The sequence below is a fragment of the Calonectris borealis genome, chromosome 11 (assembly GCF_964195595.1).
Source record: "Calonectris borealis chromosome 11, bCalBor7.hap1.2, whole genome shotgun sequence".
NCBI classification, from domain to species: Eukaryota; Metazoa; Chordata; class Aves; order Procellariiformes; family Procellariidae; genus Calonectris; species Calonectris borealis.
Genome location: NC_134322.1, coordinates 23,893,075 through 23,913,306, shown reverse-complemented (window position 1 = coordinate 23,913,306; position 20,232 = coordinate 23,893,075). Strand labels below are relative to the sequence as shown.

At 50.9% G+C, this 20,232-nt stretch overlaps 1 protein-coding gene across 1 annotated transcript; it reads left to right on the top strand.

The window, feature by feature from the left end:
- The first annotated feature begins 5,598 nt into the window (after positions 1 to 5,598).
- OAZ2 (ornithine decarboxylase antizyme 2) lies at positions 5,599 to 19,663 on the top strand. The gene is given in 6 exon segments (XM_075160657.1): positions 5,599 to 5,752; positions 9,044 to 9,119; positions 9,121 to 9,201; positions 14,491 to 14,666; positions 16,413 to 16,498; positions 18,305 to 19,663. Coding segments are annotated over 6 exon segments (573 nt in total). The 5' UTR covers positions 5,599 to 5,732; the 3' UTR covers positions 18,439 to 19,663.
- The last annotated feature ends 569 nt before the right edge of the window (positions 19,664 to 20,232 follow it).

Here is a 20,232-nt window from a genome sequence, read left to right as displayed (position 1 = left end):
AAAAGATGAGTTCATTGTAAAAATAATTGAAAGAGCTTTTACAAAAATCAATACAGAGACCTAGGTGGATTCAGACGTGCAACACGCGAGCAGCAAGACACCTCCTCACCGCCTGCGTGCTTTTCTGTGTGCTCTTTTTTACCAATTTGTCCTCAGATTTTCCCCCTTTTTGTCTCTTGGTGCCACCCACCAGACCCTGCACTGGGAGGCTTTGGCCATGTCTTGGAGCGTGACTTACTCCACGAGCAGCCAAGGAAAAGAGCTCCAGGCAGAGAGGAGCAGGGATGATGCAAAGAAACTTCCTTCAGGGGAAACAGAGGCAGGGAAACACAGGAGCATTTATTTTGACCAAGAAAGGGGTGACCTCCTGAGCTAACCTCTGCTGGGAGAGCGCTGCTCCCACAAGTACGCATTGCTGCCAGCTCTCGGCTGACGCAGTCTCGGGCTGGGAGCCGCATGCCTGAACCTCGCACCTACACGTTCCCGTCTTTGCTGTAGGCTTTGTACTTCATGGCTTACTTTTTCCATCACACCCCATTCCCAGGTTCTGTTACGCCAGGAAATCACGGGTGGAGGGACTGCCTTTTTTCGAGTGTTTGCCAGTAAAACCCCTGCCTGCCTCTCCAGGGCAACCCATCCCTACACTCTGGGCTTGGAGGGACGACAGGTTTGTTAGGGACTCGCTCTGGCATGTCTTTCACAGTAGCATCTCACCCCACGCCCGTCCCATCATCCCAGCAGAGCCCTCTCTAGTGTCTGCAAAGGTGTTGGCGCTGCCCCAGAGCATCGTCCCAGAGCGCAGGACTCATCAGTGACACACAAGTCCATGAAAGACCCATCTTATGGTGTCATATCACAAGCTCTCATCCCCCTGACACCATCCAGCTCCTCATCCCACCCCAACACACTCCAAATTCATGCTGCACAAGAACACCTGCGATGCCCATCCCACTAGCACAAAGAGGGACAATGCCTGTTCAGAGCACAGCAGAGGGAAGTCATCCCTTGCCATGATTTCTACATTCTTTCTTCTGCCCATACCTTGGTTCAAGGCCTTGGATGCGCCAGTTATCGCCCAAGCTAAGCTTGATGTTCAGCGTGCTCTGAAACAAGACGTTCCTTGACCTGCTTTTCTCTCATCACTAATTCACACCTAGCAGATTTTCAACTCAGCTCATGCGTGAACTCTGCGCTGGCACTGCTTAATGGCTAAATAACAAATTCTGACAAAGCTCATTAAAAAAGAAAGCCATTGATGTCAGCAACATGTCTTAAATCTGACCCCTAGCTCCAGGCAGGTCTGCCAAGGAATCAACTCATCCCGTTGGAAATACAAAGAACAGCAGAAAACTGTATCAGCACGGCTTGGAAGGAACCTCTTCTTTTTGTTACAGATGTGAAGCAGATAGGAGACTCGGGTTAGTGACGCTAAACAGTCCAACAGCTTAAACAATTAAAATCCACCTCTGAGATGGACACTCGCATGAAAACCTCAAGACACGACTCCAGCCTCGCAGCTGCACAGATGGACTGGATTTAGGGAATTTATCCACGGCTCACCTAGAAACTCAAAGAGTCAAAATCCCAGGAATACTCCTGGTGCTGCTATGGCTGTAACGCGATATAGACATGTCGGCACAGGAAGACCAAACTGGCAGCTGGGCTGGGAGGACCCGAGGTATGAAAACAAAATTCCCTGGCAGTGTTCATTTTTATTTTTCCCCTAGCAAAACAAGATCCTTACGTTAAAAAAAAAAAAAAGGAGCAATCACAGAACAGGGGATGAACAGGCTGCTGTCAAAAACATAATTACATTCCCGGATACACATACAACCCTAGAAAGTTCTGAGTGACATGTTTCTAAAGATGTTTTTAAATAACTACAGGGTATTAATTACATATAAAGCTACCAACCCTTTTCTATCTTTATTTTGAAACCTCTGTTTGAAAGTGTTTTCCATTAGGCAGCACCTTTCCAACACAGCCAGCTATGCAGCACTGCTGCAGGTACCGAGGAACTGCATCTGAGGCTCTGGCTGGACACGGTGCCCATCACGCACCGCAACACTGGCCACGCTTTGCTCCGACGGGGAGAGCAAAGCCAAGGGACGAATGTGTGGTACTCGCTGGGGGAACGGACACAGGGAAAGGCTACAACCTGCCGCTTCCCTGGTATTCTGCAATAGCGCCGTTTTCCTTATCTGAGTGGCCGCATCACTGTGAGGTCAGCAAGAGACCCTGTGACTGCATTGCCATGGAGCCGGTCGAGCGGGTGAACTCGCTTCTGGTCATTTCTCACACAAAGGCAAAGACAGCGCGGCCAGGACTGCAGCCAAGGAAGAGCACAGAGCAAACGTTCGAGAGAGGGCCTGTCTCGCAGGGACCCCGCTTTTCTCCGAGGCCCCGAACATCTGGGCAGCGTCTCTGCCGTCAGTCCCATACACAAGAAGGCTGTGACCGAGCAGTTGTCCTCCTGTCCTCTTGTCCTCGCCTGTCTCCATCTAGTGTCTTCCATCTCAGTGTCAGGCAGCTCCGAGAGGCTGGGATACCTGCCTGCCCAGCCCCAGCCCACAAGCGATCACCAGCTCCAGGCGCAGATGAGCTCTGGGTCTCCGTTCCCCAGCTGGGAAAAACTGCACCACTTCTCTCTGTAGTTTGTCCTGATGGAAAGTATTGTTTAAGAGCTACATAGTCCACAATTAATCACAATAATTAATGAGAATAATTAAGGAGATGCACAACCAATGTTGCAAGCCTCTAAAATAGAAAGGTTGCAAATGTCATCTGTTCCACATCTAGAATTTGGGATAATTAATCCCAAAACCCAGCACAACAAAGAGCAAAGCTATTCAGAGGTGCCCGTCGTACATCAGCCTGGCTGTAGCTAAAAAACCAAAAACGTCCAAAAATGTGGCACAACAGCACTTCTCATTCCCAAAACCCTGAGCACGGCAGTAAAACCATTTCCAGGCCAGGAGAAGACACGGCAGAAATGATTTTCCAAAGGAGCGACGCAGTGCTGGCAAAACTGGAGCAGAGCAGAAACGGCTAGCACTCTGCTGGGCTGCTGCTTGGGGTACCAGGCTAAAATCACGTGCAGAGCTCTCGCGAAGCTGCCTGCAAACAGCTTTTATTTGAGAAATAAAAACGGAGAGAAGGGTGATGGATGAGCAGGGAGAAGGGTGACAGCACCTGGCAAAGCCTCACTGCTTATAGTGAGGGCAGCAAACAAGGGACAGCAGAAACGCCCTCCCGCGCACGTGAGAACGAAAGCGGCGCAGGGCCTTGCAGAGCAGGGAAAGGGAAAGGCACAAGTGCTACCGGCAGTGTTGCCAAGTGCCTAAGGAGAGGACAGGCAGGACGTTCTCTCTGCTGGAATGAGTCCAAGCAGGGTGTTTCGTCACTCTGTAAAATACCTGCCTGCCCGGGAGGTGTTGGGTCTGTGGGTGCTTGCCGGGAGCTTGCGGAGGGCAGGGGTAGAGCGGAGCTGCCATAGCCTGGCCATGCCCACAGCCTGCCCAGAATATCCCACAGCAGCTCCCCATGCAGGGAACGGCATCGCATGGCCAAGAAAGGCAAAAAAAGCACCCGCTGGACTCTGCTGGCAGCAATACCCCAATGAACGGTTACACCGCGACCCGGTTGTCAGGCCCAGCCTCACGCGGTATCTCTGTGCCACCCCAAAACCACAGCACAATGGCACTTCTCATTGCCGAAACCCTGGGCAGGGCAGGAACGATGAGCCCATTACTCCGAGCAGGATTATCGTCTTCCCTCTTCTGCACAGGGGGGACACTGAGGCACAGAGCAAGCGAGCAACATCATGGGTGCTCCCAGGGTTTGGTAATGAGATGGGGATATCAGCAACATCCTCTTCAGCTTCGAGGCCCTTGGCTATCAGGACGTCTCTCAGAGCACCCACCACCCTCCCCAACAGGGGCACGCAGGCAGAGACACCCAAACCAGCGGCACCTCGGCAAAGCATTCGAGAGCCGCGAGCAGCAGCCGGAGACCTTGCGCTTCGCACACTTTCCTCAGCACAGATGGGGACATGGAGCGACACGCAATAAAAAAAAAAAACTTCCCGGGGGGATACAAAAATAATACCATGTACATTCCAGCTCCCCAAACAACAATCGCCTGAGAAGCCAGCACTGTGGGAAAGTCTCAGCTCGCTTTTCCTGGGTATTATAAATAGAATTACGGCTGCAAGCAGGGCTTTAAACACGGAGGAAGGGGGAAAAGGCCATTTAACGGGCTCTGTTTGAACTCAGGCTCTGGCCAGCGTCCAGCTTTCTGCAGAACAGCTGGTCACTTCCTGCCGAGCGAAGGCCAGCATCGCCACGCTGGGAACCAGGAAGCCCAGGCCGAGGGCTGCCTGTCAGATCCCAGCATCCGTGAGCTCGCTGGGGGCATTGCGCCCTGGGCTGCCATGTATGTCACTTGGGAGCCTGCTCCGTTCCCGCTCGCGGCCAGGCCTGTGTTCTCCGATGTGTTGCAAATGCCAGCAGATGGACAATGTGAGACCGGACAAGTAGGTGTGAGACTTCCCCAGGAGGAGTCTGACTTGCAAGGCTTGTGTCTGAAAGGTCTCAAGAACTTCTCTCCTAGCGAGCTCCTTGGTTTCTCAGCCCACATGAAGGCTCAGTGACTACCAAGCCCTGTGGGACTGAATCCCACAGCTTACTTGCACTGCCTGGTTCTCCAGGCTCCGTGTCTTTGCCCGGGTGACTACCGCTGCCTTTCCCTTATGGGTATGCTGCTCATCACAAGCCCCTGCAGAGCCATGGGCAGCTCAACATCCTGTTATCCACATATTCATTCCTCTCTTCCTTATTCTAGCTCCTACTCATCTGGGTTATGAGCCTGCAGTTCCCCAGGCCACCTTTTAAGCACCAGCATCATACTTTAAGCAGGGTATCACGCATCAGAGCCAGTGGCTTGTTCTGTAGCGGTACCACCGGAGCCCAGCTGTTCATTACTTAGTCTCTCGCTGCTCCCTCACCTCTTCTCCCACCGCTTCAACAGGAGCCAAAACGCCTCCAGAGAGACTTCAGCCTTTCCCGCCACGGTGTTGTTCCTTCTCATCTTTCCTCACAGCTGCAGGCCGCCCGCTCCCCACCCCCGTGCAGGCGGCTTTACTCCCAGCCCTCAGGCCTGGCGCTCCCCCCAGGCCCACCTCACGGGCCCCTGCCTCACGGACTCCCGCCTGGCGCTGAGGAGGGCCGGGCACCTCATGCGTCAAGAACCCGCCGCCCCCACGCTCCCCGCCCACTCGCGGGGTGCCGGCAGCCCCACGGGAGAGCGCGGGGCGGGGCCCCCTCAAGGAGCCGACGGCCCCCGACGGCCGCCGCGGTGCCCCCGGAGGGCGTGCGCACGCCCGCGCGACGCGGTGGCGTCACCAGGCGAGGCGGGGGGAAGGGGGGGAGCGCGGGCGCCTGCGCGGTGAGTGGGCGTGGCGCGGTGCGCGCCTTTGTTTGGGGCGGCGGTTTCCCAGGCTGCCCGGCGCGGCGCGGGGGGCGCGGGGGGCGGGGCCGGGCGGCGCGGGGGGGCGGGGCCGGGCGGTGCGCGGCGCGGGGGGGCGGGGCCGGGCGGGCGCGGGCCCGCGGGGTCAGTCAGAGCGCGGCGGCGAAGGAGGGCGGCGGCGCTGAGCGGAGCGCAGCGGGCGGACGCAGCCGAGCCGAGCCGAGCCGAGCCGAGCCGAGCCGAGCCGGAGCCGGAGCGGGCCGAGGATGATAAACACCCAGGACAGGTGCGGGGCGGCGCGGCCTCCACCCTCCCCGCACCGCCGGGCCCACCCTGCCGCCCGCCGCGGCCTTCCCCGCCCCTCAGAGCGCTGGCGGCCGGGCCTGGGGGGCGGGCGAGCGCTGAGGCGGGGGGGGGGGGCTCTCCGCCTGTCCCGAGTTAAAATCCCCACCGGGGCGTCCCTCCTCCCTGCGGGGAGACCCCCGGGCGGGTGTCCGGGCGCACCGGGGCTGGGGGGCGGGGGGCGGCCACCTCAGCGGCGAGTGTCTGAGCGCCCTTCTGCTAATAAGCCTGTAACGCCGAAGGGGGTTTGTGCCCTGCCCTCCCGCAGTCCCCGCGCATCTCTAGAAAGGTGATCTCTCCCGGCAGGCTGGTTATCGGCAGGCATGAACTTACGTGATCTGTGGGTATTTTTCTCAGCTGATCAGATTATCTTGTGTGTCTGTTCCTTGTTTAGGGTCCGAAAAGTGTCATTTCCTGAGCCTCTCTCGTACCGCGTAGATAAGCGCCCGGAGGATGTGTATAAACCTTGTTTCTTGGCCGCTGCGCCTAGGGTAGATACTTGAGCTATGCTCTGTTCATCAGATGGTGATTTACAAGTTGCTCCTCAAATCAGGTGCCTTAATATATGACTTGCAATGGCGGGCAGCATGGTATCTTATTGTTATAGGCTAAGTGCAACCGTGTCTTCAGGGCCTGTTTTAAAAAGGAGGGTAAAGAAAACAAACAAAAAAACTTCGTTATTGTAATGTCAAGGGAGCTGTGTGGATCCTTCCATCAGGCCCAACTATTCAGCGCAAATAAAACCCCCAAAAATCAAGAAAATGTGCAGCTTTCTAGATCCCAGGGTGCTGGTTGTTGTCATGGACTGGGGCTTCAGGTGCGAGGGCTGTTGCAGAGCAGCCGTGACGGGGTTCAAAAGTTGAGGAGTTGTCCTTTGTGCTTCCCAGGGACAGGGCACGGGGTTGAGATCGCTGGAAGCTTAGCGAGTTAAAATTATACCCGCTGGCTGAAAATGTACACTTGCTTCCAGCTCCCTTTTCAGGCAGGACTTGCTCGAGAAGCTTTTGCTTGGGAGTTTCTTCAGGGAAGGGCCCTTGATGATTTAAATGCATCTTAATCTAAACGAAGCCGTTGGAAAGCGGCTTCTCAAAAGAGAAGAGAGGCTAGAAGGGAGCACAGTCCTAATTTTTAAGCTATAAACAGGCCTCAGGGAGCAGAGTTGCAGTGGGCTGTTCACGTGCGGATGCATCGAGGGATAAGACTTTGTCGGGTGCTTGCACAAACCTCTTCCCAGGGTGCTAGCACGCATCTGGAGGAAGCAAAACCCCGTTTAATCCGTGTCCCCCCACACACACATGCTCGCTCCCCAGCGCTGCCTGATGGCGCTGCCCTGCTCGTGCTGCTCTCGGGACCCTAGCTGGCTGTCGCTGCGAAGTTTTGGGGGAGGATAGTGGTGGCGTGCAGGTCTGGGCTAGGCGAAGCCCGGGTGCTGCAGGCAGGGCTCGGCGGCTGAAGGGGTCTTGTGTTTTGACTTCTGCATGTGCCAGAGGAAGCAAAACTGGGAAGTGTCTTGAACTGCTTTGCATGAAAACTACTGCCTCTCTTCCCCCCCCCCCCCCCCCCAACTACACTTCATTATCCAGCTTCTTGATGCCTTGGCCACAAGTTGGAGAGAGCTATCAATAGTACATTGTTGACTTGGGGGTGAGGGAGGAGGGAAGGGAATAACAAAGCTGCCAACAGCTTTCTGGGGGTGGGGAACGGCACAGCAAAGTGCTTTGTCATGCCTCTCGACATCCACTACTACTGAATACACACTGGCCCATTGATAGCCCCAGTCATGCCATGAGGAGGGACTGTATGAACACAAAACGGCACTGAGCATGTGTGCAGAGGGGTTTGCCCTGAGACATCTTCAGTGCAACTGCTTAATATTTTTTCCTAGTGTACTTCAACAGCCTTTTCTCCAAGCAGTGTCTGCTGTAGGCCATGGCACATGGGAACGCTGCTGAAGAGCCCAGTCTCGCGAACCTGGAGGAGGAGGAAATATGTGGAGGAAGAATATTTGTGTTTCCTGTAGAAAGATTATTTTGGTATGAGATGGCAAGCCAAGATCTTAGCAAATTCCGCCTGTGTCGTAACTGCGTTTGTGAGTTATTTTTTGGCCTTCAGAAATGCCAAATTTCAGTAGGTCGTTTGCAGTCTGGTATACGTTCTAGCATACTGTATAGGCAGTTCAGGTGATTCTGATAGTGCAGCTCGGTACTTGGTCTTTGGATACTTAAGCCTGTCTCCCTCGTGGAGAGGGATTAGAGTGGAAAAACACTGCCTTGGGAACAGCTCAAGTGAGAAGTTTTAGGACAGACAATACGTTGTCAATCCATCTACAGAGTCTGTCCATTAGAGCCTTGTTCCTCACTCCGTGTGCTTATTGAATACCCTCACACTCCCCTTTATTTTGGTAGTGTTTACATAGCTTTGCGCCAGCGTATTTCATAATGGGAACACTGGGGAACGACTGGTTTCTCTGTGTTGCTTTTGCAGGCTTTGTTAGAGGAATACCGCTGCTGTGCCGTGCCTCAGCAAAGAGCTTTTGTGGTACTGATAAAGGGAGCAATGCTCCAGAAATAAAATAATTTGCTTTCATGAAGTTCCTAAAAGCTAGGGCAGATATTAAAGTCTGCGTTCATAGTGATCCTGAAAGACCGTGTGTAGGACATTCAAACAAACTCAGAAACTGCAAGGGAAACTTATTTTCTTGCTCTTAAAAGTAGATCTGTGGGGTGAGCTTTGTAATTTTTAGGGTTGGGGTGAAGGATGCTTGTATGATGTTTCATTTGCATGTGAAAATGTCAACTCGGACGTTGTAGAGCGTGTTGAAAATATCTGAAGAACCAGCCCTTTCACTCCTCCTCGTTTTGAAAATGTGAAACTTAAACCTCCTCCTTCTGGGTCCTGTGGATCTATTTGTAGATATTTGTCTATAGAAAATGTGTGCTCATCTGGTCATGCGTTTCCAGCCATCTGCTATTGGCAGTCTTCCAGGCGTCCCTTATTAGCATGAGGTTGCTCAGCACTCTCTCCAGGTTCGTGGCTGCAAAGCCCCTCCTCCATTTATACAACTTGGGCAGCGAGTGCTTTTAATGTCGATGTCCGGGCACTAACGCCCTGACGGCTGCCTCTGACGCGCTGTGGAGGAGCAGGGATACGAGTGGTTTGGGGTCATGAGGTGCTGTAGCATCTGAAATGTGAACTCTGCTAACGTAACCTGATGTTCTCTCTCTTTTTCTTGCAGTAGTATTTTACCTTTGAGTAACTGTCCCCAGCTGCAGTGCTGCAGGCACATTGTTCCAGGGCCTCTGTGGTGCTCCTGATGCCCCTCACCCACTGTCGAAGATCCCCGGTGGGCGAGGGGGTAGCAGGGATCCTTCTCTTTCAGCTCTGATATATAAGGTGAGAAAGATCTGACGTCTAAATAATGACCTGTACCCATGTTGCAGCTGTGTTCAGTTCCTTTTGCAGTCTGATGGGAATAAATGCGAATAACTCCAAGGTAGTAAGTGGGAGAACAGTTAATTTTTCAGCGACCCTGTTGGCAGATTGCTGAGCTGCATGCAGCGCTCTCCCGCTCAAATATCACCTGTTTATTAAGAAATGAGAGACCTTTTCTCAAAGGTGTGCAGCAAATAATTTGCTAGCCCTGTTCCCAGAGGTCTGTTTCAGCTATTGTATGCAGAGCCAGCATTATCAAAATGTGAAACAACTTCTGAAATGTCTCGCAAAAAGAGGAAGCGGGAAGCAGAAAGGTGAAATGCAGAGAGAATGGTTGATAAGCTCCTTCCTGCGCCCTAGTCCGGAAGGTAAAGCTGTCGGGGCCTGGGAGCTGCCTGAACCGATGTACAGAGTAACTCCTGACCTCACAAAAGGGCGAGGCGGCCGCCCACCTCACGGGCGGGAGCGTTTCTAGAACACGTGCATAGGACGAGGCAAGATCAGGAGGGCTTTGTCTCTGCAGACTTGCTTAGGAGCACGTGGATCTGCGTAGCTCTCATTTTTTGGCCCTCTTCATTCTACGGGGCCGTTCCTTTCGGCTGTCGGATGAGGAGACCTGGCTGTTCCTTGCTGTAGAATAATTGGTGCTTGTGCAACTCTGTGTTGTGTTATGGTGGCACACATCTGTCTCCCTTCTGGGACGGGGCAACTTTTCCACAAGCCAGGGAGTAAAGTGCTATCAGATGAAGTAAATTTATGCTAAGCTTGCAAATTTGGCTGTTCAGACATGAGTGTTGTCATAGGTGTTAGACTTGATTTTTAATTACCCTGTGGGAGGCACACAGACTTTATATGATGAAAAGATACAGGCCCTTTTGGGTCACAGCTACCAAAGTCTCCTCTTGAAATTCATGAGAGAATTGCAGACCTCACGGCTGCTTTCAGAGGAGTTTTCTTTAATGCAGCCTTGGTGAATTTTGAGCATGTGCCTCACTTACCTTGTGAATAAACGTCAACCTCTGTAGCCTCTGAAAAATAACGTAACACCAGCTTAATGCTATTGAGTTGAATTGTCACAGATGTTAGAGGGGTATGAAATCTAGAGAAGCAGCAGAGCACAACAGGCTTCCTGTCAGATAAAGAAGATACATAAATAGCTTCAAGAGGGGCTCAGGACAAATAATGGATTCCCTCTGGGTGGGAGGGGATGAGAAATAGGGGACCCTGCAACTTGAACTCCTGCAGGCCAGCTTTGCCAAACCTTGCGTACACAGCAGGCGAGGTCCGAAGGCAGAAAATGGGCTCAATGTGGAGGAGATGCTGGTGGAAAAAATCACGGTTTGGAGGCTTTGAAGTGTTTGATTTCCAGTATGGCCTTGAATTAGCACAGAAGCTTTAGGCAGCAGTGTGTAGGCAGGGGTTGCTGCCTGTGGGGATGTCATCTAGATGGCTGCATCCCAGAAATACGGATATAATTCTTTCTGGGTTTATTGCTGACAAAACCTAGCAGAATCTGTCAGAAAATCAGCCCCTTCTGTAACATGCTCATCCCAGAGCAGAGTGGGCTGTGTGGCCTTGTGGGTTTAAAGTCCGGCCTCAGACGGGTTACTGGGACTCTCTCTGCCCCTCTCAGTTGCCCGCTCAGTCTAGCGGTGCTGTAGTTACATCAGGCTGAGCTTTTAGCCAGCAGGCTTCAGCGTGACCTGGAAAGGCATCTGGACCCAAAAGCTTAAGCACTTTTTCCAGCTGTATCAGCTGTTCTAGTTCAAGGGATGACCTTTCTGAACGAGCCTGCCTCCTTCGGAGTTTGCGGCGCAGGGTTCATACACAACCGCATTATAAATTAAGCAGCTGGCGCTCCCTATAGTTATTGGGATTTTTGTGTTAAGAGACTTAATACTCGGCCCTTCATCAAGGGAGCTTTACTTGAGCTGGGAATGCAATAGCGATCGGCATCGGTGCTGCGCAGCCAGGACGGGCTTTGTGCGAACGGACGTGCTCTGGCTAGCAAAGTTGGCAGGAGGCTGCAGGTGTAGCACATGCCAACAGTAGGCTGCTTACACGGGTTTCTTGAGTCGCTTGGCTATGGTAGATCATAACATCCTTTCTTCTTACGCTGCCAACACGTAGGGGCCTCCCCCCATCCTTCTCGGGACTTCTGAGGAGCGTAGATGGGTTGGAAAAATCTTGTGCTCAATGAATTGTAACCAAGTGGAAGCTGGTCCTTGCGGCTTTACTTCACTGAAATGGAGCCCAAGGCTGGCGAGCCGGTGGTTTAGGCAGCTGTGTATAAAAGATAGCCTGGTGGGTTTTTTTTCCCCTGCAATAGCATGGTGGGGGGATTTTGCAGGGGTGAACTAAAACCAAACATTTGTTGCATAAACAGGATTTTGCTTTGAGCAGCTTCCAAAGAATTCTGGGCTGCTGCGTCACAGGAACAGCTTCTCTCCGCAGCATCTCGCTGTATCTATTTTGATGCCTGGAAATAAAATATCAGCTGCCCAAGACAGTCTGTGTAAATGTAATTCCCACTGAACCGGGGGAACTGGTTCTCTTAATCCCTGCAGTTATGCTGCCTTTGGTTCGTGGGCTGTCACATTAGGGGCCTTTTAAGTGGAAAAACCTCGCTAGGTTTGGAGTGCAGGGATAACTTCTGGTGACAGAAGGACTAAGCCAGAAAGCTGGGAAAGCTTTTCCCCTCCTATTGCAGGCTCCTGCCAGTCTTCCTGCACAAATGCATGCGTGTGCCTCCCCCTCCAATGTGTCAATCCCAGCCTGCTTTTCTCAACTTCCTCACCCTGTTTTTGTTTTCACGAAGTATAAGAAAAGCAGCATCTGTGAGCTCTTCTTGAGAGAAGGATCTTTTCTGAAACAGACACGCTTTCTGCACAGTAACAACAACTGTAAAAGGCTCCTATAAAGCCGCTGGTGAAGGATGTGCCTATAATCCCCTTGTTTTTGTTTTTTAAACACACCTCTGTAGCGCAGAGCCCTCGCTGGGCTCCAGTCTGACTCTTGCTGCTGGCTCCGCGGTGGCTTTATCAGCCACAGTCTGATTTAACTTGAGCAGCTGTCAGTAGGTTTCTTAGCGGACTTGGCTTAAAACTAGTAAAACCCGACAGCAGGTGCAGCCACGAAAACTTCTTTCAAACTCAATGAATAAACTTATTTCCTACAGGATATTTATTCTGATGAAGTGTAAACTTGTTTTTCATGTAAGCTTTGTGGGCTTTAAACAAACGGCAGCTTCCTCTGCTCCGGTTACCAAAGCCAGGCAGTTCCTGATTTGCATGCGGTGTTACTTGTCGCCAGCATTAACATACTCAATGGCTTCTTCCTTGTCACAATAGTCAAACCAAGAGGGATCTATTTTAATACACGTGGTAATAGGAATTAGAGCACTGGGACACAGGTCGGAGGAGCCTAGAAAGGGTCTCAGAGATGTTTTTGCTGAACCGCGGGTCTTTCAGCGATGTTTATACCTTAATAGCTCAAAACACCTACAAGAAAACATCTGCTTGAAAAGCCACAACACTGAGGATTCTTCCCCCTGACTGGGTGGCACCGTTGGCTGCCGAAGTGTTTGTACTGCCCGTCTTTTACATGCTGCTTCACTGCGGATCCAAACTGGATGAAGTTTTCTTTGCTGTACTTGCTGCCTGTGTGTTATGGTCGGAGATGAGCGTACGTCACTACAAAGCGTTTATTAAGCCTAGTCTGGTGAGATGCTGTTTTTCTGCAGCGATGTCACTGGTTTCATTGTCAGTCCAGCTGATTGTCAGCAGATCAGAGTTCATCATGAGCTGTTGAATTAATCACCCTGATAAAATAAAATGCCCGGAGGCTGGACGGTTGCTCACCTAATGACCTGCTGGAGTAAACCACCTCGCACCCCACCTGCAGATGCCGTAGATGAGAGAGGGGCACGCAGCTTTCCCAGGCACGCCCGTGACTCGGGAACAGAGCAGACATGACTTTATTATCTGGTTTACTTCTGCCCTTCAAAGCTCTGCAGGTGACTTTGTAAATGTGAGGGAATCGGGATGCATGAGCCTGTAACCAAGCAGATGGGAACAGTTTAGCTTCTGCTGCAGTTGACAACGTTAACTCGGGAACCTAATGAATTTTGTCGTCGTTTCATTGGGGCTCTTTGCAGTGAAATGTGGAAATCATTATTGGGCAAGCCAACTGCCTGCAAAAATTGTCAGGAGGAGGAATGGAGTTTTAACCACGAAATTGTTTTCTAGGAACTGCTGAGCTGAATCTGAGGTGGTCTGCATGCTTGGCATTCTACTTAGAGTAGTATTGGAGAGGGACTTGTACATTTGTGGTCTCTGGAAAAGACCTCATCACAATCTTCAAATCTCTGTAGCTTCTGTCTGTTTTGGGATTTTTTTCTGTGCTATGTATTTTCCTCCCTTAAACCAGGAGGCAAACCATTTGCCATACCAGTTGGTTGTAAAATCTGGGAAAGCAATTTGTGGTCATCCCTTAAACAAAAAGACTGTGTGGGGGATTGGGGAGACAAGAAGATTGGTCAGACTGTGGCAGCAGATGCTCTTCCAGCTTGTCGGTTCAAGTTGTGTTCTTTGAAGGGTAGTTCGTGAACCGCCCTTCAAAGATGTGGCTGGGACCTGTGGTGAATGAATGGACTCTCTCTACGCAGAAGCTGAATAGAATGTAAATATGCAAAACTGCATTCCCTTGAATAGGAAAACATGACTAGAAAATCGCTCTGAGGTCCGAGTACTCATTGTGGTGTGTCCCTGAGCCCGTGAAAGGGGAAGGGAAAAGTAGAATGTTCTTCTTAGTAAACTATAATACCATTTATTTTGCATTTGCATCTCTCTAGTTATACTCCCCTGGCTGTTTAGTATGTAGGACTTTACTTTTTTGTTCTTTATTTTTGTATTAGGTTAGAATAAAAGCAAGATATTCTGGAAAATACAGGTAGTTCAGAACAATAGCTGTTAACCACTTACACATTGTTTAGAGTGCTGAGACTCAGGTATGAGCTTGCAGCCAACCGTGCATACCTTCACGAGCTGTGGTGAGTCTCAGGGTGGTGAATTTTAGCGATAGGCTGAAACCGGACACGCACCAGTCTGTAAGGGCTGGTCCTTTTTCAGGAGGGCGCTCCCCCTAAAAACACTTAAGCATGGTCGTTACATTTTTTGGTCTACAATCTTATGGATAGTTTTCTTTAACCCTAAAGCATGTTTCATGAGCTCTCTTCCCTCCCCTGCGCAGGACGAGAAGATCACTGTTAACCAAGATGTCCCAGTGCACGAAGGGAAGCCTCATATTGTCCACTTCCAGTATAAGGTCACAGAGGTGAAGACCTCCTCCTGGGATGCAGTGCTCTCTAATCAGAGCCTCTTTGTGGAAATCCCTGACGGATTATTAGCTGATGGAAGCAAAGAAGGGTAAGTTCAGGATCTCAGAGCTGCGTCCGTGGCCCCACAGGGAGCAGGGCTTTGCTTACATGGGTGACGCTGTGCGTGTGAGGAGAATGGGCTGTATGCACGGCAGCTCTGTGTTTGTGTATCTGAAGTATGTCCTTACTCCCTTGTCTCCAGAGAAATGTCCTCCTTATATATTTTCTTCCCCCTTAGTGGTGATTTCAGATGGGTTACTGCGTTTTGAGTCCCTGTGCTAATGAAAAATAAGCAATAAATGAGCAGAGTGATTCTTTGCATACTTTGGTATGGAAAATCTACAAGCCTTTCTCAGATTTTTGTTCTGCTGGCCACTTGGCAAGCTTACTTTGGCAGGCGTTTCCCTCTCTTTCAGGGAAAAAAAAACTCCATTATATTGATGCGCTCCTTCTCATCAGTAGGCTGGAGTGCTGCCACGCACGCGTTGGGCTCTGCCAGAGTCTCTGATTTTTCTCTGTTGGCAGAATACGGTAGTGTTTTGTCCAGACAGCTCTGCTCTGGGAAGTTTGTGTAAACGCAGCTTCCAGAGCAGCTACTTCCTGCCAAGTGCTTTGCCAGAGATCTCCGCTGGTGGGGAGCACTGTAGCGTAGATGTGGCTTTACTGGATTCCTCTGCAGAGCTCTCTGAAGTCCTCCTAAATCTCCGAGTAGGCTCCATCCGTAAATGACACAAGCTAATTAAGAAAAAAAACCTCATTGGGCACTTTCAGTAAGTGCCAGTATTCTTGCTGTCTCACACTTGTCTCATTTGACTCTGAGTCCCAGATAAATGTTTGTGCAATTTCTTCAGTCGGCCCGTAAACCCTTTAGCTGTCCAAGTGCCTGCTCTCTTGGGAGCGCGTTCTTCTGGGAGGGTATTTACCCGCCTGTGTCATCGTGACTTAAAACGCAATTTTGTAAGATTATTTTTAGCTAGGTGAAACAGCCTAGTAGAGGCTATAATTAAAATAGTTCATTACCATATTAACAAAACCCTTGCAAATTTAATCTCCCTCGCTGCACTCCAGTCTCGCTGACTGCTGTTTAATTAGATGTCGATTGAAGCCCTGTTTGTCACTGCTCTAGCAGCCTGCATCGTAAGTGGTTACAAGGCCAGCAGTGACAGCGATGGCTCCGCCGTGCCTATCCCGGGGCTCAGAGAGGGGTTAATGCAGCGCTGCTTCATCAAGAGGCGGCAGAAATAATTCAGCTGGAAGGGCAGGAAGCGTGGATTCAGAGGGCATCAGCTGTGCCATCCACCTGATGTGTTCAGGGAAACAGCTTTGCCTGTGCACGTGCTCCATCAGTGATGTTTTTGTCTTCTCTTCTGCCTGGCATGAGCTGCTTTTTTTTCCCCCCCAAAAAAGCACAAAACTTGCAGATCCCCTCGTGTATGTTGCCAGCGGAGGGGACGTCGCCTGGCTCGGGATCAGCTGCAATATTCAGCTTCCTGCGTACGAAGGCTTCTGTACGACATCACTGGCTGGTGGGGATGGGTGCTTGTGCACGCTGGCACGCGGGTGCTGAGGACAGTGACTTGTTGGGTGTCTTGCTGTGAGGGTAGCTCTTAGTTTTGCAGGGCTGGATAGCGAAGCAGGAAGCCCATTGTTTCAGCACCCATTGTTCGCTGGAAGGGGTCTGTAAACAAGTAATCTTTCTGCCTGAAAACATCCAGACAGTTGATAATGCTCAGAGGCTTCCTCAGGACAGGACTTCCTATAGCTGATGTTCTTTTGTCTTCTTCCTCCTTGGCAGGTTATCAGCACTGTTGGAATTTGCTGAAGAAAAAATGAAAGTAAACTACGTCTTTATTTGCTTCAGAAAAAGCAGAGAAGACAGAGGTGAGAACTCGCCCCCTCTGCCAGGTTTGCTCCCTAGATCTAAAACGGTGCTGCTGAAGCTGTACAAAAATCTGGTAATCCCAAAGCAAGGCTCCACGGGACGCTTCCTATTGCAGTAATTGTTATACGCATAATTCTCGTGGCGTTCTTATAGAAAGAGTTTCCTGTGGAGGAAGTAAGCCCTTTCTTGAGACTAAGGGAGAGGGAATATTCTGGTTTCTCCAGCAGATATGCTTTGCTGTCCTGCCATTAAGTTATTACTAGTATTCTCATGCAGAAAGCGGCTGCTGAATTCCTTGGAGTATTTTCTTGTCCAGAAATTGGTTAATATTTCTCCTTTGGTAAGGAGTGAAGGTCTCCATTTGGCACCAGGCTTCTGTGATTTGGAAGGAGAAACCAGGGAGAGGTTATTACAGGGGAAATGAACACTTACAGCTCGTTGCCCTGATGCTCATCTGCTTTTTAAAGATCTCCTGGCAGTTTTGCCCTTCGTAGACCTACAGGTAATCCTGACCCTGGCTGTAGATGCTTATGGCTTAAGGGGCCTACATTAGGATCTAAAGATAGATGTGTTGGATGAGTGATTACAGCACGGAAGTTTGAGGAGATTTGTGGTGAGGTACCAAGCTATGGATGTGTCACTTTAAATCTTACTAGACGCAGGCTAGTAACCAAGCAATTGCCACGGCAGGAGTAATTCAAGCCTTAATTCTAATTTTACTCTGCTGCTTCACAAGCTGCACTGTCTTCTCTGAAATGGAGCGCGTTATTAGAGCTAAGCTGTGCTGAGCCCAGGAAGATGTCATTCCGTGTTACGATGCCAAGAATAATTTTCAGATTAAGTTCTTGCTGTAATGTCACCACCACCACAGGTTGCATAGGTGACCTCCGCAGTGGCTGGTTACAGGAGACATCTGATACTGGGTTTTGTTTTTAAACATGGGCTAGGTGTTGCTCTTGGACCTGGCTTACTTGTATGAGTTCTGGAGCGCCCCAGATCCTGGGTCCTTGTCTATGCAGCTGAAATTCAGTGCTGTCTTGAAAACAGATAGGAGCTCCTCCGCGTGCCCGTTCAGTGGCTGAAAGCTGATCATCAGAGGGTGCCGTAGAGATTAGATGCTGCACCAGGGTAACTTTCTCAGGTCACGGAGAAGCGACCGCTTTAGTAACAAGCGGGCATGCATCCAGTCACGGTGTAATATAACCCTGCCTGACCAAGGCAAGGTGCGTGTGGGGACTGACCCCGCTCTGAATTTCTTCTGTGCGTAACCCAGCGCTCTGAGGGTGGCTTTCCTGGGGGACCACACCGAGCTGTGCTGAGTTATCTTGAGCTTCCACTGAGCTCCACGTCCTCCTCAGAGACAGCAAATTTCTGCCTAGACCCTGCGTAAGTAGATTCCTGTTTACTGCTGCCTGACCGGCATTCAGGGCTCAAAGGGTGCTGGGACCCACGTAAGCACAGAATAAAAACTTGACGTGCTGGCAAAGCGGGGCTGCGTGGCTGGTGCTGCTAGATAACCAACCACCGCTGTTTCTCAGAGGGGACGGAACAGACATCGCAGGATAAACCTGCTCTGCTGCACAACTACAGTCCCCTTCACGCTTAGGAGCAGCTGCGATGAATGCAAGAAGAAACAAGACCTCCTGTTCGAGAGGGCTGTCGTGTTAAAATGGTTTCTTTCTGTGCAGGAAGCTCTGGATGTGCTCACAGAGGGCGTTCAGTGCACGTTGATATTCGTGGCTTCTAGGGTGATGCAGGTAAAGAGGATTATTGCTGGTGGCAACAGATTTCCTTCTCTTTGGCAGCTCCACTCCTGAAGACATTCAGCTTCTTGGGCTTTGAAATCGTGAGGCCTGGTCACCCCTCTGTCCCATCGCGGCCAGACGTGATGTTCATGGTGTACCCCCTGGATCAGAACTCTTCCTCTGATGAAGAATAGCTGCAGCGGAGGACTCCAGCGTTTTCAGGTCACACTGTTGAGGGGAGAGAGGGTTACATCTCCTTTCTTGAGGAAAGGGAAAACAAGCTTCTGTTGGACTGAAACTGCATTTCTCATTGTTAGATTGGCCTGTGTATCCTCAGAGTTGACTATCTCATTGAAATGTGTTGCCTAGAGAACTATATATACACACATGTAATCACCAAATAGTAAATGGAAGATGTTTATGAACTGGCATAGGAGCTCTTTACGTGCAGCTGTGTGGTGTGTTAGCCTAGGGGCGCCCGGTGCCCAGGCCGTGCGTGGGGGAGCACAGCGGTAGATGCAGTATCAACTCCTTGACTTCTCTAAACCCGTGTTGGTCCTTTCCTGATCACCCGATGTGCACTCATCTGACAGACTACCTTTTTATTTTTCACTCAGACTCTTAAGTAGAAGGCGTGTTTTGGGTGTTAGGCACATGGAGGAGACATGCTCGAGTTAACCTTTAACACTACATTAAAACCCCCGTGCGTCTCTGCTTTGGGGCGACCAATGCTGTTTTAACTGGTCTAACTTTTTTTTTTAAACTTCTTGCTCTTCCAGCTTTTGTTTTAAGCAGTCTTAACTCTGTTCAATGTTACCACTGCACTATCACAGCGTTCAATAAAAGGGGCATTCAGATGAACTTCACACAGCTGGGGCTGCTTATTTGAAAGGAACAGAGCCTGTGGTGGGCCTCCCGTAGCGCTGCGATGGTTTCAGAGGGTCAAGCGAGTGTTCGGAGCAATACCCCTGCTCTGGGGAACGTTTCCTTACCTGCCTGTGGTGTGATGGTTGTGATGGAGCTCACGCCTTTATCCTCCGCCCGAGGACGGGTAAGGAGCAGGCCCGTGGCCGTCACCTCTGTTCTTCCTCCTCACCTTTCCAAAGAGATGATCTCAAGACTTGAGACGCCGAGCTAATGGCTGTATCCAAACCAAAGGGGGTTGCGTGTGGGGGCCGGCGTGGACGGCGGCTCTGCCGGTCGTGGTGGGATGCTCTTCCCATCCGAGGGCCCTCCTGGGACGGAGGGATGGGGCCGCAGTGCCGGCAGTAGCTCACGTTTCATCCCTACCCCTTCTAATGTTGGAGAATGAGGTTGTGCTCTTGTCTTCGTGCCATGTGGATGTAACCTGGCTGGCTTTCTTTGAAGGCCACACAAGAAGGATGTATTTATAAACTGTGCCCCGGAGGCGTGCCGTGAGCTCTCTTCCTGGCCTGGCTGCTTGCGTGTGGACTTGTCCTTGTGTGCTTTGTTGTGCTCTCACCCTTCTGTGGAGGATTTTGTTAAAAGCTGAAGCCGAGCCATTCCATAAACGTCATGGTCAAGTGTTTTCTGTTTGGGGGAGAGAGGTGGGGCTGGGATACAAGTTTGTGTGAATAAATCATCTTAAAGTTTGTGTCTCTCTTCCCTCCTTCCCCTCCAATGAAATTAAAGGACTGGTGGCTCTACTCCCTCTTCAGTGGAGCATTAAGTCTGGTTTAAAATCAGAGGCTGTGCTGTGCTGCTGGGAACATCTCTGCCCTAGCTCCTACTGTGGGGCCGTCAGCCCCTCTTCTGCTGGCTGCGGCTCTGCAGCAGGCACTGCCCTCCTGTCCTTGCTCCAGGGGCGGTGCAGAGACAGAGGAGACCTTGCACCTACTCCCTAGCTGAAACAACGCTGACTTCTAGTTCTGGCTTTTGAAAAGCCGAGTTTTATCCCTTCTTGTAGCTGGAGCTGCCCTGGGCTGGCGGGTGCCTCCTAGGGTCTTTCTGTGTGCTCCAGGGCCCTG